This window comes from Lontra canadensis, unplaced genomic scaffold, assembly GCF_010015895.1.
Source record: "Lontra canadensis isolate GAN:19392208 unplaced genomic scaffold, GSC_riverotter_1.0 scaffold3, whole genome shotgun sequence".
NCBI lineage: Eukaryota > Metazoa > Chordata > Mammalia > Carnivora > Mustelidae > Lontra > Lontra canadensis.
Genome location: NW_022630997.1, coordinates 5,150,474 through 5,163,902, shown reverse-complemented (window position 1 = coordinate 5,163,902; position 13,429 = coordinate 5,150,474). Strand labels below are relative to the sequence as shown.

Below are 13,429 nucleotides of genomic sequence, written 5' to 3'. Positions count from 1 at the left end.
AAAAAAATCTAAAATTGAAACAGGAATCCGTGAGCTTATACTGATAATGGACAGATTGACAAATAGAGGAGAGGGATACACAGAGTGCTGACTGGCATTGGGAATGCTGACTGGAGTTGAGGGAAAAAAAAAATCATTGTTTAATAATAATTGTAGTAAACAATTGGTTTGGGAAAGAATCATCAATAGGTTTTAAATCCACAGGGGTGGGGATAAATTTTTGATGAGATGTGCACAGTATTTAAATGTCTTTCTCACAGATTGTTTATAAGGTGCAGAGAAAAATAGTACCTTGTCTGAGAAATCAAAATTCATATAAAAAACCATGGGAAATAATACATTGTGTGCCTCTGGATATGATAACTGCTGAGAGAAACATCACTTAAAACAGAGTTTGGCAAACTCTTTGTACAGGTTAAGACAGTAAATATTGTGGGCTTTGTGGATTATACAGTCTCTGTTTCATCTATTCAGTCCTGCCGTTGAAATTTGAAAGCACACCATAGATAGTATGTAAATGAGTAAATATACCTGTATGCCAAAAAATATTTATTTAAAAAAATGAGCCACTGGCTAGATTTGGCCTATGAGACACAGGTTTCCTACCCAGCATTTTGAGTGGGACTGCAAACTTTAATCTAATCATTAAGCAGTATCGTACAAACCTCAGATAAGGACATTTTTGTTTAAGAAGGCAAAAGAGATTTATTCTTCAAAAATGTCAATGTTGGGGCACCTGTGTGGCTGAGTCAGTTAAGCGTCTGACTCTTGATTTCTGCCCAGGTTGTGATCTCAGGGTCCTGGGATTGAGCCCCGTGCGGGGCTCCTCACTCAGCGGGAAGTTGCGGGAGATTCTCTGTCCCTCTCCGTCTGCCCTACCCCCACCCTGCTCTCTCTCCCTCTCTAAAATAAGTAAATTTTAAAAAATGTCAATGTCATAGGAAATGAAGACTAAAAAATTGTTCCAGATTAGAGGAGGTTTATGAAACATGACAACTGAATATGGTAGGTGATCCCTGACTGCATTTCTATGCTGGATGAAAAAATGCTGTGAAGGACATTACTGGCCCAATTTACAAACTAAAATATTTGTGGATTAAAGCATTCTATAAAGGTTAAATTTCTCGACATTAATAACTATAATATGGTTCTATAAAAAGAAAGTCTGTTCTTAAAATATATACCATAATATATAGGGATAAGGGAAATGATGTATACACAGTTATTGTGCTTGTGTGTGTCCACGTGTGTGCATGCGTGCGTGTGTCTGTGAGAGAGAGAGAAAGAGAGAGATTGAGGTGGGGAAGGAAAGGGAGGGAAAGAGAAGAAGGAGAAATAATAAAATGGAACAAGGTATTAACAATGAATCTGAGAAATGGGTGTATGGGAATTCTTGGATTCCTTTGAAATCATTTCCAAATAAAATGCTAGAAGTAGATTACAAGAAGTGTATGTATTTTTTAAAATATTTGTTTAGTAGGACATATATTTGAACTGAATGTTATAGAGAATTCCTGTGAACTTCCTCTGGTGATAAAGGAAACGTCAGTTTGTCCTTTCTGCTATACTTAGAATTACAGATTTAGGGAAACAGTAAATCTCAGAGGGGACTTATATGGATGGTTTTACTAACTTGGACCATAAAGCTATTCTGGGTTAGTCCTGAGGGAAATTTATTTCACTTTAGGTAAGCAATACCTCATAAACTTTCTAAGAATCTCAATGTGAATCTCAAGGTTAGTATAATATTAATGCTTTGCTTTAGTATTTTTCATGCTTTTAGAATTTGGAAGGTGTAGTTGGGTAGCCAGTATTAATCCATTTTATCTTCACTTTTTTCCTTTTGATTTAAAAACTGTTAGATATGATATTTTTAGAGACTTTTTTTTTCCCCTCTGTAAATGTAGTGATATGTGACTTTCTCTTCAGCTTGTAACATCACATGTTTTTCAAAATTTGGTGGTGGATTTCAAGTGTGAATTGGACATTGCTTTTCAGAAAACTAGTGTCTGAAAATATAATTCTATAGAACAGATGTATTAGGTGGTAGAAGTTAGGAATTTTAATAGAGGAAATCTCCCCTTTAAAAATAATTCAGTCATAGGAATCATAAAACACATACTTTTACTGTCTTAAATTAGGGTTGGCATTTGATACGGAATTTCATTTGTGAAGGAATTTTCAGGACTAAATAAAGTAAAACAGTTTCAGTGTAATAAGTAAAATATTGCTTTAATAAAGTGTTCAGTCTGTGTGACAAAGGCTGCTGTTCAGAGTATATATGTTTTCATATTTTTTAAGAATATCACAATAAAAAAGACCAGTTTTGGTAAGGACTATTATATCATGTTTTTAAAACTGTTTATAAGCTATATGAATATTATATATTTAAAAATATGCATTGGTTATATCAAAAAAATTTCACTACGTATGTGTTCGGGATTCAGAAAATTCTGGTCTTTCTCTGCTTAACATTCTTTCATTGATGGAGATCTTAGTCCCTTTAAAGCAGCCACTGCATTATTGTATATATTTTAAAAATTCTATTTATATTTAGAAGAAAAATGCTCTTCTTGTAAATTTGTACTTAGTTTCTCATGAGTATATAGAACTGTATAAGTTCTATAGTGCAAAGTCCCTCATGCTTCCACATATTGGTTCTACAAAAATTCTAAGATATCTTATTTTCCACTTGCCTTCCATTCTTTAGACTTTTCTTTAGACAAGCAGCTCTAGTGCCTTTAGTCTTCACTCGACCTGGCTTACATTCATAGCTTTTTGTTAATGCCTTACATTAAAACAAATGTTAATGATATAAAGAATATTTTGTAACAATGATAATAGCAGCTAACCTTTATTTGCTGGGGACTTAGTCTGTGGTAGGTGATATTATAAGTACCTCATGCATGTTAACTCAAAGTGAACATATAAATATAAGCTATTTTTACCCCATTTTATAGGCAAGGGAACTGACACACAGATGTGTCACACAAGTAGCCGTGGTCACCCAGCTAGCAAATGGGAAGATCAGGATTATATAAATATAAGATACACATTATCTTCGTTGACCTTTTGTTATCTTTATCACCCTCTCTGGACAAACCATACTTTGTAACAACACTTTCAGACTTAACAGCGTTTAATAGAGTGTGGTCTGTTATCTAATGTGAGACCATTAAGTTCCCCTATTCTAGATATGATATTTTCTTTTATACTCGTATTACTGTGTTGACCTATAGTTAGCCTAAAGAAAGCAAAACTTCTTATTTAGTTCATTAGTTTTTGTTTTTTATATAATTGCTGTGAAGGGAGATATATACTTTGTCCTATATTTGTTTAATTTTAGAAACTCACTGAGGGGCTTTGTTTTGTTTTGTTGTTGTTGTTTTTTGAGAATTGCCGTGCAGACCTCTAGGGTTTTGGAACAAAGCTATAATCTCTTCTACAGATCACTTTTTGAGAAATAGTTTCTCTTTTGCTAGTCTTGCCACCTATTATATGAGTATATTATTTTTTCCCTTGTCTGGATGACTTTTAGTTGTTAATACTTTTCCCAAAGATGTTTGGTAGAAATTGGCAAAGCCATCTGAGTTTGGAATTTTCTTGGTGGCAAGGCTTTAAAATTACAGGTTCAATTAATCTAATAGTTATAAAGCTACTCAAGTTTTTTCTCTCTTCTTGTCAGAGTTAGCATTTGATTATTTTTTCAGGATTTGTCTATTTTATTTAAATTTTCAAGTGTATTGATCTAAAGGTTTTCATAATATGCTGTTAGTGAGGTTTAGAAGATATTATAGCTGTGCTCCCTTTAGGTCCATAATAATGGCTTATTTGGACCTTATTGTCTTGTGCGGATTCTCCAGAAGATTATAAGTATTAATACTTTTCAAAGTACTAACTTTGGGAGTTACTGATTTTTTTGTATATTTTTTGTCTATTTATTTCTTACTTTTATTATTCCCTCATTTTAATATATTTTGATTTGTTAAGCCTTCCCCCTTTCTTTATATTGATATTCATTGTTTTCAGGTTTTTAAAAATGTTTTTAAAAAATATGCATTTCTTCTTTTCAGTGTCTTTTAAAAAGCAGTTATTTTAAATTTATATAAACTATATCATAAGTTTTTATGGTGTCTAGGTTTTCTATCCTGAGAAATCTTTGTCAAGGTCACAAAGGTTTTTCTCCTAGCTGTTTTAGTTTTGGCTCTTACCCTCAGATCTATCATCTATTTGAGTTGGTTTTCACAAATGGTATGAGTATGAAGTAAGGGGTGAGGTTTTTTTTTGTTTGTTTAATAAATATGAAAATTTTCCAGTAACATTTGTTGAAAAGATTTTCCTTTCCCCATTGATAGATCTGTTGAAAAGTCAGTTGACCATATGAGTTAATGTTTGGACTCTCTTTTGATCCATTAATGTATACAGCCACACTTCATCGACTACTGTGGCTTTATAATTGAGGCGGTGTAAGTCCTGTGTTTTTTTTTTTTTCCTATTTCCAAAAAATTTTGGACTATTCTATGTACTTAACATTACCATATAAAATTTAGAATCAGCTTGTCGATTTCTTAAAAAAAAAGCTTGTAGGAATTTTAATTGAGGTTGAATTATGCCTACAGAGAGGAAAATCAAGTCTTTAGTAATATTCTTCTAACTCATGGGCGTGGTGTATTTCAGCATTTACTTAGGTCTTCTTTAAATTTTTCAGCAATGTTGTTTAGTTTTTAGTGTACTGGTATTGCATGTAGTTTGCTAAATTTATACCTAAATATTTAAAATTTTTGTGTTATTGTAAATGATGTTTTACAGGTATTTGTGTAGTGTAATGATTGTCATGTTTGCCTGTTAATGGCACTTAAAATTTCAATTTACAATTGTTGATTGCTAGTAAATAGGAAAGAAGTTGATTTTTCATATTGAACTGGTATCTTGCAACTTTGGTAAACACAGTTACTAATACTTAGAGCTTTTTGGTAGAGTCCTTATTTTCTACATAGGTAGATGATCATGTGTTAAAACCATGATAATAAATTTTGTTTATTTTTCCTTTTCAGTCTGCATACCTTTGCCTTGTTTTCTTTGTATTATTGCTGTGGCAGTATCTCTGGTACAGTACTGAGTAGGAGTAGTGAAAGCAGCTATTTCTGCCTTTTTTTCCTGTTAAGAGGGAAAGTTCCAGTCTTTTAATTATTACATTAGTGATATGTTTTCTAGATGCTTTTTATGTGGTGAAGGAAATCCACTTTTATTCTGAGTTCACCAAGAGTCTTTTTCATCAATGATGTTAATTTTGTCAAAGAATTTTTATGCATCTATCGAGATCATTTATTCTTTTTTTTTCATCTCTTAATATGGTAAATGACATTGATTTTCAGACATTAAGTAATATTTGCATTCTTGGGTAAATCCCATTGGTCATAATGTATTATCTTTTTCATATATTGCTGGAATTGATTTGCTAGAATGTTAAGGATTTTTATGTTTATGTTCAGAAGAGATACTAGACTATAGTTTTCTGTTTTTATAGTCTTTGTCTGGTTTTGCAATCTGGATAATGATAAAGTGATTTGGGGTGTGTTTTACTCTATGCTATTTTCTGTAAGAGTTTGTGTAGAATTGGTATTATTTCTTTCTTAAATTTTTGATGGCACTCACTAGTGAAACTGTCTGGTTCATGAGCTTTCTTTGTCAGAAAGATTTTGACTATTGCATTTATTTTCTTTAACAAATGTTAGAGATATTTAAATTACCCATTTCTTTGTGGGTGAGCTTTGGTAGTTTGTGTTAAATTTATTGGCATGAATTCTTTTCTTATTCTCTTATTTTTCTCTTCTTCTTTTTAATGTTTGTAAAATGTATAATGATATCTGATATCTGATATGAATTATTTGTGTCCTCTCTTGTCAGTTTGACTAGAGATTAATAGGTTAAACAAATTTATTGATATTTTCAAATAACTTGCTTTTGTTTCCTTTTTTCTATTTTTATTGATTAATGCTCTATTTATCATATTTCTTTCCTTATTTGGGTTTTATTCACTCTGTGGAAGAATAGATCATTGAATTGGTTGAGACATTTTCCTTCTTTTTAAAAATACAAGTGTTTATTGCTATAAATTTCTTTCTAAGCTAATGGTTCTCAAACTTTAATATACATAATTATGAATCACCTGGATGGTTGTTAAAATGGATTGCTGTGACCTAACCCCTGATTTTCTTAGTATGTGAGTATTGATGCCAAGAAATTTCCATTTTTTAAAAAGTTTCTAAGTAATGTCATTTGCTGCTGTCAAGGAACCATCCTTGAGAGTAATTGCTTAAGCTGTCTCCTGCATAGTGAAATGTATTTTTGTTTCCATTTAATTCAAAATATTTTCTAATTTTCTTTGTGATTTTTTTTTTTTCCTGGCTCCTAGGTTGTTTAGTAGTATTGAGTTTTATCCAAATAGATGAAGATTTTTCAGGTCTCTTTCTTGTCATTATTTCTTATTTCATTTAGCTGTTGTCAGAGACTATATTTGGCTATTAAAATTTTTGTGAGTCTTCTGAGAATATGGTCTATTTTGGTGAATGTTAGGTGTCAATTAAAAAGGGTGTGTCTTCTGCTGCTGTTGGTTGGGGTGTTCTATGAATGCCAAATGCACGATGATGATTGGAGTTGTTCAATATTGGTATTTTGTATAGTGTTTTCCTTAGTTACTAAAAGACTAATGTAGAAACCTCCATTTATGGTTGTGGATTTAAGTACCGAATTTTTCGGTTCTATCAGTTTTTGCTTCATACATTTAGATGTTTTGTTATTAGGTATTTATATAATTAGAATTTTCAGGAAATTGTCTGCCTTCATTCCAAGTTATCTTCTGTTACCATTTCTGTTATCATCTGTTTGAACAGCTTCTTTAGCATGTCTTTTAGAGTAGATCTGCTGGATATAGATTATCCTGTTGTTTTTTTTTTTTTTTTTCCTGAGGATCTTTTTATTTCACAATCATCCCTGAAGGATAGCTTTGCTTATCATGGAGTTCTGAGTTACATTTATTTTTTGGCATTTTAAAAAGTGTTGGTACTTCTTCTGGCCTCTATGGTTTCTTAGGATGAAAATCACAGTCATTTAAAATGTAATTTTTGTTTTTCTCTAACCGCTTCTGAGATGTTTTGTTCATTTTGAATGTTCAGCAGCTTGATTGTGATGTGTTTAGGTCTAGATTTCTTTCAGTTTGACTTGTTTGTGATTTTTTCAGCTTCTTGAATCTGTAGGACCATTAATTTATTAACTATACCTTTTTGTCTTATTTTTGTTGAGGTTGCTCTAGGGATTATAATATACATTTTCAATTTATGAGATTCTGCCTTTAAATAATGTTCTACCACTTTACATATAGTGTTAGAACCTCTGAATTTCCTGTATTTCTTCTCTTTTCCTTTGTTCTAATATTATGTCTCATATGTTATGAATATCATCATAAATTGTTATGCTTTTTGTTTTAGAAAATAATTTATCATTTTAGGGAGACTAAAAAAGGAGAAATTATGTCTTTTATATTTACCCACCTAGTGACCTTTCATGTAGTCTTCATTCATATATATTAATCTAAGTTCTGTCTGGTATCGACTGTTATTTTCATTCAGCTTGAAGAAATTCTTTTGTCATCTCTTGTAGGGCAAGTCTGGAGTATTATATTATCTCTCCCTCTTTTTTTTTTTTCTGTCTGAAAAAGTTTTGTTTCATCTTTGGAAAATACTTTGTTGGGTTAGAATTCTATCTTAATAGTTACTTTTTTTTTTGATAGAGAATTCTAGGTTGACAGATTTTTTTTACACCTTCGGAGTAGTTTAAAAATGTGAGACTCTATTGTCTTCTCACTTACATTCTTTCTGATAAGAAATTAGTTGTAATTCTTATTTTTGTTTTTCAGGTTGTACATCTTTATTACTTAATGCTATTCCTTGGTGTGGGTTTCTTTATTTCTTTCTTGCTTGTATTTCATTGATCTAGTCCTGGAGTCTGTAACTAGTCTGCCTTTACACTTTTCAGATTTGTCTCTTGCACTGTTTCCAGTGTCTGTTGTTGTAATTAATTGGGGGGAGAGGAAGAAATGAGTCTATACCATTTTGTTCCACTTATCAACTTTTAAACTTTTGGTGACTTTCTTCAAACTATTTGTTAGTCTTTTTCTCAGTGCTGTTTATAAATACAGAAATGTATGTGAGAATAAAATTTTCCTTTTCCTGTTGCACATCCAAAAATTTGGCATTTTTAATATTTCAGAATTTAATCCACAGAAAAACCAGTCTTACTCAACTTTAATCTCTAGCATCTAACATAGTAACTAACATCTATTTCATAATTTTTTTTATTAAATAAATATTAATTATACTTACTTTACTCATAAAATTTGCTATTAGAATTTGCTTATTGGTAGTTTGGTGATATATTAGTTATATTTTTAAATACTCCTTGAAGTTCATGGTTTATCTTCTTTCATTTACAGCATCAAACACTTGGCTTGTTCCAGAAACTAAAGGAGCTATTGTTCAAGGTGGATATGGCCATACCAGTGTGTATGATGAAATAACAAAGTCCATTTATGTTCATGGAGGCTATAAAGCATTACCAGGCAATAAATATGGATTGGTAGATGATCTTTATAAGTATGAAGTTAACACTAAGACTTGGTGAGTAGATTGGGTAAAAGTATGATGAGAAACTTTGTCACTATTTTATTTTATATTTGTATAATAGTGGTGTTTATTAAATATTTTCAGAGAAACATTATTGTCCTTTTTTCCTGTTTATTTCAACTAATGAAATTCTCTTGTACAGCAAAGGCACAAAATAACACATTTTCTATGTATTCATTATCACTTTAAGTGATTGACTTTAAAATGTTTTCTGATTACATAGATATGCTTATTCCATATATATTACTTATAAGTGCTGATCTCATGTTCAATTCAGATGAGCAAATTTGCTTACCAATGTAACTTTGAGCTTTGATATTTTTTGCTCTGTGATTTTGTCTTTGCATTCATATTTTAATGTCATTTGTAAATTTTAAAAGCATTTCTTCAGTTTCCTAATCTAATTTCCTTTGAAATGCAAAGCTTTTGCATTTTTTATTGTTGTTATAAACAGTGTTACATTGTACATCTTGTATTGGTTTCCTCATGCAGATATGTGAGAGTTTTTGTTTTTGTAGGACATATACTTAAAAGTGCAGTTGTTGTGTCTGAGGATATTTACCTCCTCAATTTTACTATAAGTTGCCCAACTGCACTCCCAAGTCGCTGTGGTAATGTATACTTTCACCAGCCAGATATAAATACCCCTGTTTCTTCATATTACCACCAACATTTGTAATTGAGGCTCTTTTCCTTTTGCACTTGAAGTGGATTTGCTTGGTATCTTAATGATATTTATTGTGGATACCCAGATTATTGTTGTGACGAGGCATCTTTTTATAAAAAAGTGTTTATTTGCTACTTGTGTTTCCTATTTAGTGAATTGCCTATTTATTACCATAATGTTCTTTTTTATGTTTGAAATATTATTAACTTTTCACTTATTATTTTTTCTATATATATGAGTTTTAAAATAGAATTTTTTTTTAGTTTTCTTTCTTTCTTTCTTTTTTTTTTTTTTTAAGATTCTATTTATTCGACAGAGAGAGGATCACAAGTAGGCAGAGAGGCAGGCAGAGAGAGAGGGGGAAGCAGGCTCCCTGCTGATCAGAGAGGCTGATGCGGGGCTCAATCCCAGGACACTGAGATCATGACCTGAGCTGAAGGCAGAGGCTTAACCCACTGAGCCACCCAGGAGCCCCAAAAATAGAATTTTTTTTAAATAGAATTTTTGTTGTGCTCAAATATTTACCTTTGTAAAGCCTGGGAAATGATTCTGTTGTTTTTTTAAGACATTGTACATTCCTTTAAACTCTTATGAAATTATGCATTGAATGAAATAGTTTTTTTTTCACCAAATTTTGATTTGTTCTATCCCCTTCACTTTCAAATATACATTCTAAATTTTATTTTCTTTGAAAAAGAAAGAGGGAATTAAAAAAAAGAGACATTTCCTTTGCAATACTTGGTAATTTTTATTACTTTTTGTCTAATCAATACATTATTATTCTTTATATTTTTATAAATAGTAAAACTAGTAAATCACTTTTTTCTTTTATATAATTTTGGCATTGCATTTTATTTTCTATTTTAACCTTTCTAACTTTGACTTTTTGTTCTGATAGCAAGAGGAACTGTGATTTAGCGATTAAGGCACTATCAATCTACTTAACATATTTTTGTGATGTGAATGGATAAGAGAACTATGGGTATTATTTGAATGAAGTCAAAATGAGAGTTATTTGTTGCTCACCACTTGAATGGGATTTGCTCAGATTTTAACATGATTCCCTTCCCGAAAGTTTCCCATAGTGAACTTTTATGTAGAAGAATGTAATTATCAATCTTGGCAATTTTAGTATATGTACAAATACCATTGGATACTTGTCCCTTAGGAGAATTTATTGAAATAATTTGCAAATTATTTTTAATACCTTGTTAGATATATATTATAGATACATATGATACTTTAATATTTTACTGGTTTCTGTGTTTTTAAAAAATATCATAAAATTATTAGTGAGTACTAAAATATTTTTTTATTATTCTTAAAGTTTTGATACTTGTTAGCTTAACTTTAAAGTTTGCTATCATATAGCAATTAGTATGTATAGGTTTATTTGTCAAATGTGATATAATTTAAAAAATGTCACTAATATATATCTGTTGTACAGATTGATTTTGAAGTTTTTATCACCTCAGAACTAGTTTTATTTTTTAGTAGATATAATTTATAGATAGGCTACTTTGTTGAAATATTAGTAAATGGGTGTTTGGAGGAATTCTTTTTCATTGGTATAATGGATTATTTTGGAATATTTTTTCCATTGAGAAGAATTAGGAATTACATCTTTTTTAGGCACCTAAGAACTGTGAAGCAGTGAGAATCTGTGGGTCAAGATCTAGGAGAGGTGGAATGTCAAGGGAGGTAAAATTGGCATTTTGTGGAACTATTTTCCCTTTAGATGATAATAAATCCTGAAAGCTGTCTAAGAAACTGAGCAGAGCTTTTGTCAATTAATATGGAGGAATAAAATTGGATTTCCAAGTGTGCTAATGAAGATGGACTTCGCTACACACTTAAGGATTTGGTTTACTCCCTGAAGTTCTAGGCCTACTAGTGTGGATAAGTCTACTTTGAATCATTGGATTATGGTGATCTGCTCATAAACTAAGTAGCTGGCAGAACATAAGTAAATCCTCTCTTGAGGAAGATAATAACACACAGAGCCTAAAATTATTTCTTCAAAAAACACATGCAATATCTGATACAAAATAAAACAATGATAAGTCTTAGACAAAGACAAGATAGGAAGAAAACAGCCTTTAGAAGCATAGCTATAGGATAATGGTGCTTTAAGACAGAAACTTTAACATAAAAGGTAGAAAGTATTAGGAAACCAGGGGAAACTTTTACTAAAGAATCAAATGGAAATTTTAGAAATGAAGAATACATTAAATGAATTAAGAATTCCTTAGATGGGTTTAACAACAGGTTAGATACAGCTGAGGAGGGAATTAATGAAATGGAAGATCAGAACGAAATACCCGTACTGAAATAAAGAGAAGAATGAAAAATAAAATAAGGAAGGAAATATTAAGGACCTGTATAATGGTCTAACATGCATGTAATTGGAGTCCAGAAGAAAAGTTAGAAAATAATGTAGAGCAGTATTTGAAGTCTTAATGACTATTTTCAAAAGTTATAAAAAACATCAAGCTACAAATTGGAAAATTTCCATATGCAACATAATAAAAAGAGACGTATACTTAGAAATATCATGTGATGAAAATCCAAACATGAAGGGAAAAATTTTAAAGCAGCCAATGGGAAAAAAAGTCATACTCTTTAAAGAAACAATATTAAGACTGACAACAGATTCCTTCCTTTCTCTGTTCCTTCCTCTCTTCCTTTCTTTCTTCCTTCCTCGCCTTCCTCCCTCCCTTCCTTCCTAAGGCTTTTATTTATTTATTTGAGAGAGAATGAGAGAGAGCATGTGCTGGGGAAGGAACAGAGAGAGAGAGAGGGAGAAGCAGACTTCCCTGCTGAGCAGGGAGCCTGATGCGGGGCTCAATCCCAGGATTTTGGGATTGTGACCTGAGCCCAAGGCAGATGCTTAACTGACTGAACCTCCGAGGTGCCCCTAGACTGACAACTGATTTCTTAACTGAAAAAATGAAATCTAGAAAACATGGTCTTCAGATTGCTGAAAGGAAATAATCATCAACCTAAAATTTTGCACCTAGTGAAATATCTTTAAGAAATGAAAGCAAAATAAAGATATTTTTCAGAAAAACAAGAGTTAAAGGAATCTGACAAGAACAGACCTCCAATAAAGGAGATACTAAAAGAAAATGCTATTGAAGTAAAAGAAAAATGTTTCCAGATACTGGAATGAATAAAGAACTTAAGAGTAAATTGAAATAATTACTTGTTATTTTAAACTATAAAAAAAAATAGAGGCTTAAATGGATATAAAATTTGAATCCATGATAATAACATCTCATAAGTCAGGAAGAAGGGTAAATGATGTTCAAAATACTAGGGTTTTGTTACATGTGGGAATTGGTAAGAGAAGTAGTTTATAGTAGACCTTAATAACTAAGGATTTATACTGTAATTATTAAGCAACAAAAATTAAAGTAGAACTTCATATCTAACAAGCTAATAGGAAGGAAAATAATACTACTTAATGGATTTGGAAGAGGACAAGAAAGGAATGGAATAGGACAAAGTCTAGTTGGGATACTTGTAAAGGAAGTAGGAAGTGTATTTAACTCCAGATGTCAATAATTACACTAAATGTAAGGGAATAAATATTCCAAATTACAGTAAATGTAAGAGACTAAATATTTCAATGAAAAGCTAAGGATTTTTTGGACTTTGTATAAAGCAAAACCTAGCCCTATGCTCCTTAGAAGAGATACAAAAATCTAAAAGTATTTGGAAAAATTGAAAGAAAAGAATGGAAAAAGATACACAATTGCTAAACAAAAGAAAGTAGGGATAACTTTACTAATACCAGACAGATAGAATTTAAGTCCGGCATCTACCTGGAAGATAGAACAGTGAATTTATATGTATCTTATAACATGTGTTAAATAAAGCAAAAAAATGATGGAACAAATGGGGACAGATTATATCGGGATGTTTTTAATCCAGTTATCTTGGGAACTGATAGCACAAGGAAACAAAAAACAAAAACCAGAAAAGATATGAATGATTTCAACAGTCTAATAATTTTGTGTTCTTCAGTATGAGAGCATATTATCTTATAACTGCAGAATATGTACTGTTTTCAAGTACA

At 31.1% G+C, this 13,429-nt stretch overlaps 1 protein-coding gene across 1 annotated transcript in view; it reads left to right on the top strand.

Annotated features, from left to right (window-relative positions):
• Window positions 1-13,429, top strand: part of ATRNL1 (attractin like 1) — a 794,045-nt gene that overhangs the window by 80,336 nt on the left and 700,280 nt on the right. Inside the window, exon 9 of the mRNA XM_032878996.1 lies at window positions 8,492-8,675. Coding sequence (XP_032734887.1) covers window positions 8,492-8,675 — 184 coding nt within the window. The remainder of the gene's footprint in view (window positions 1-8,491; window positions 8,676-13,429) is intronic.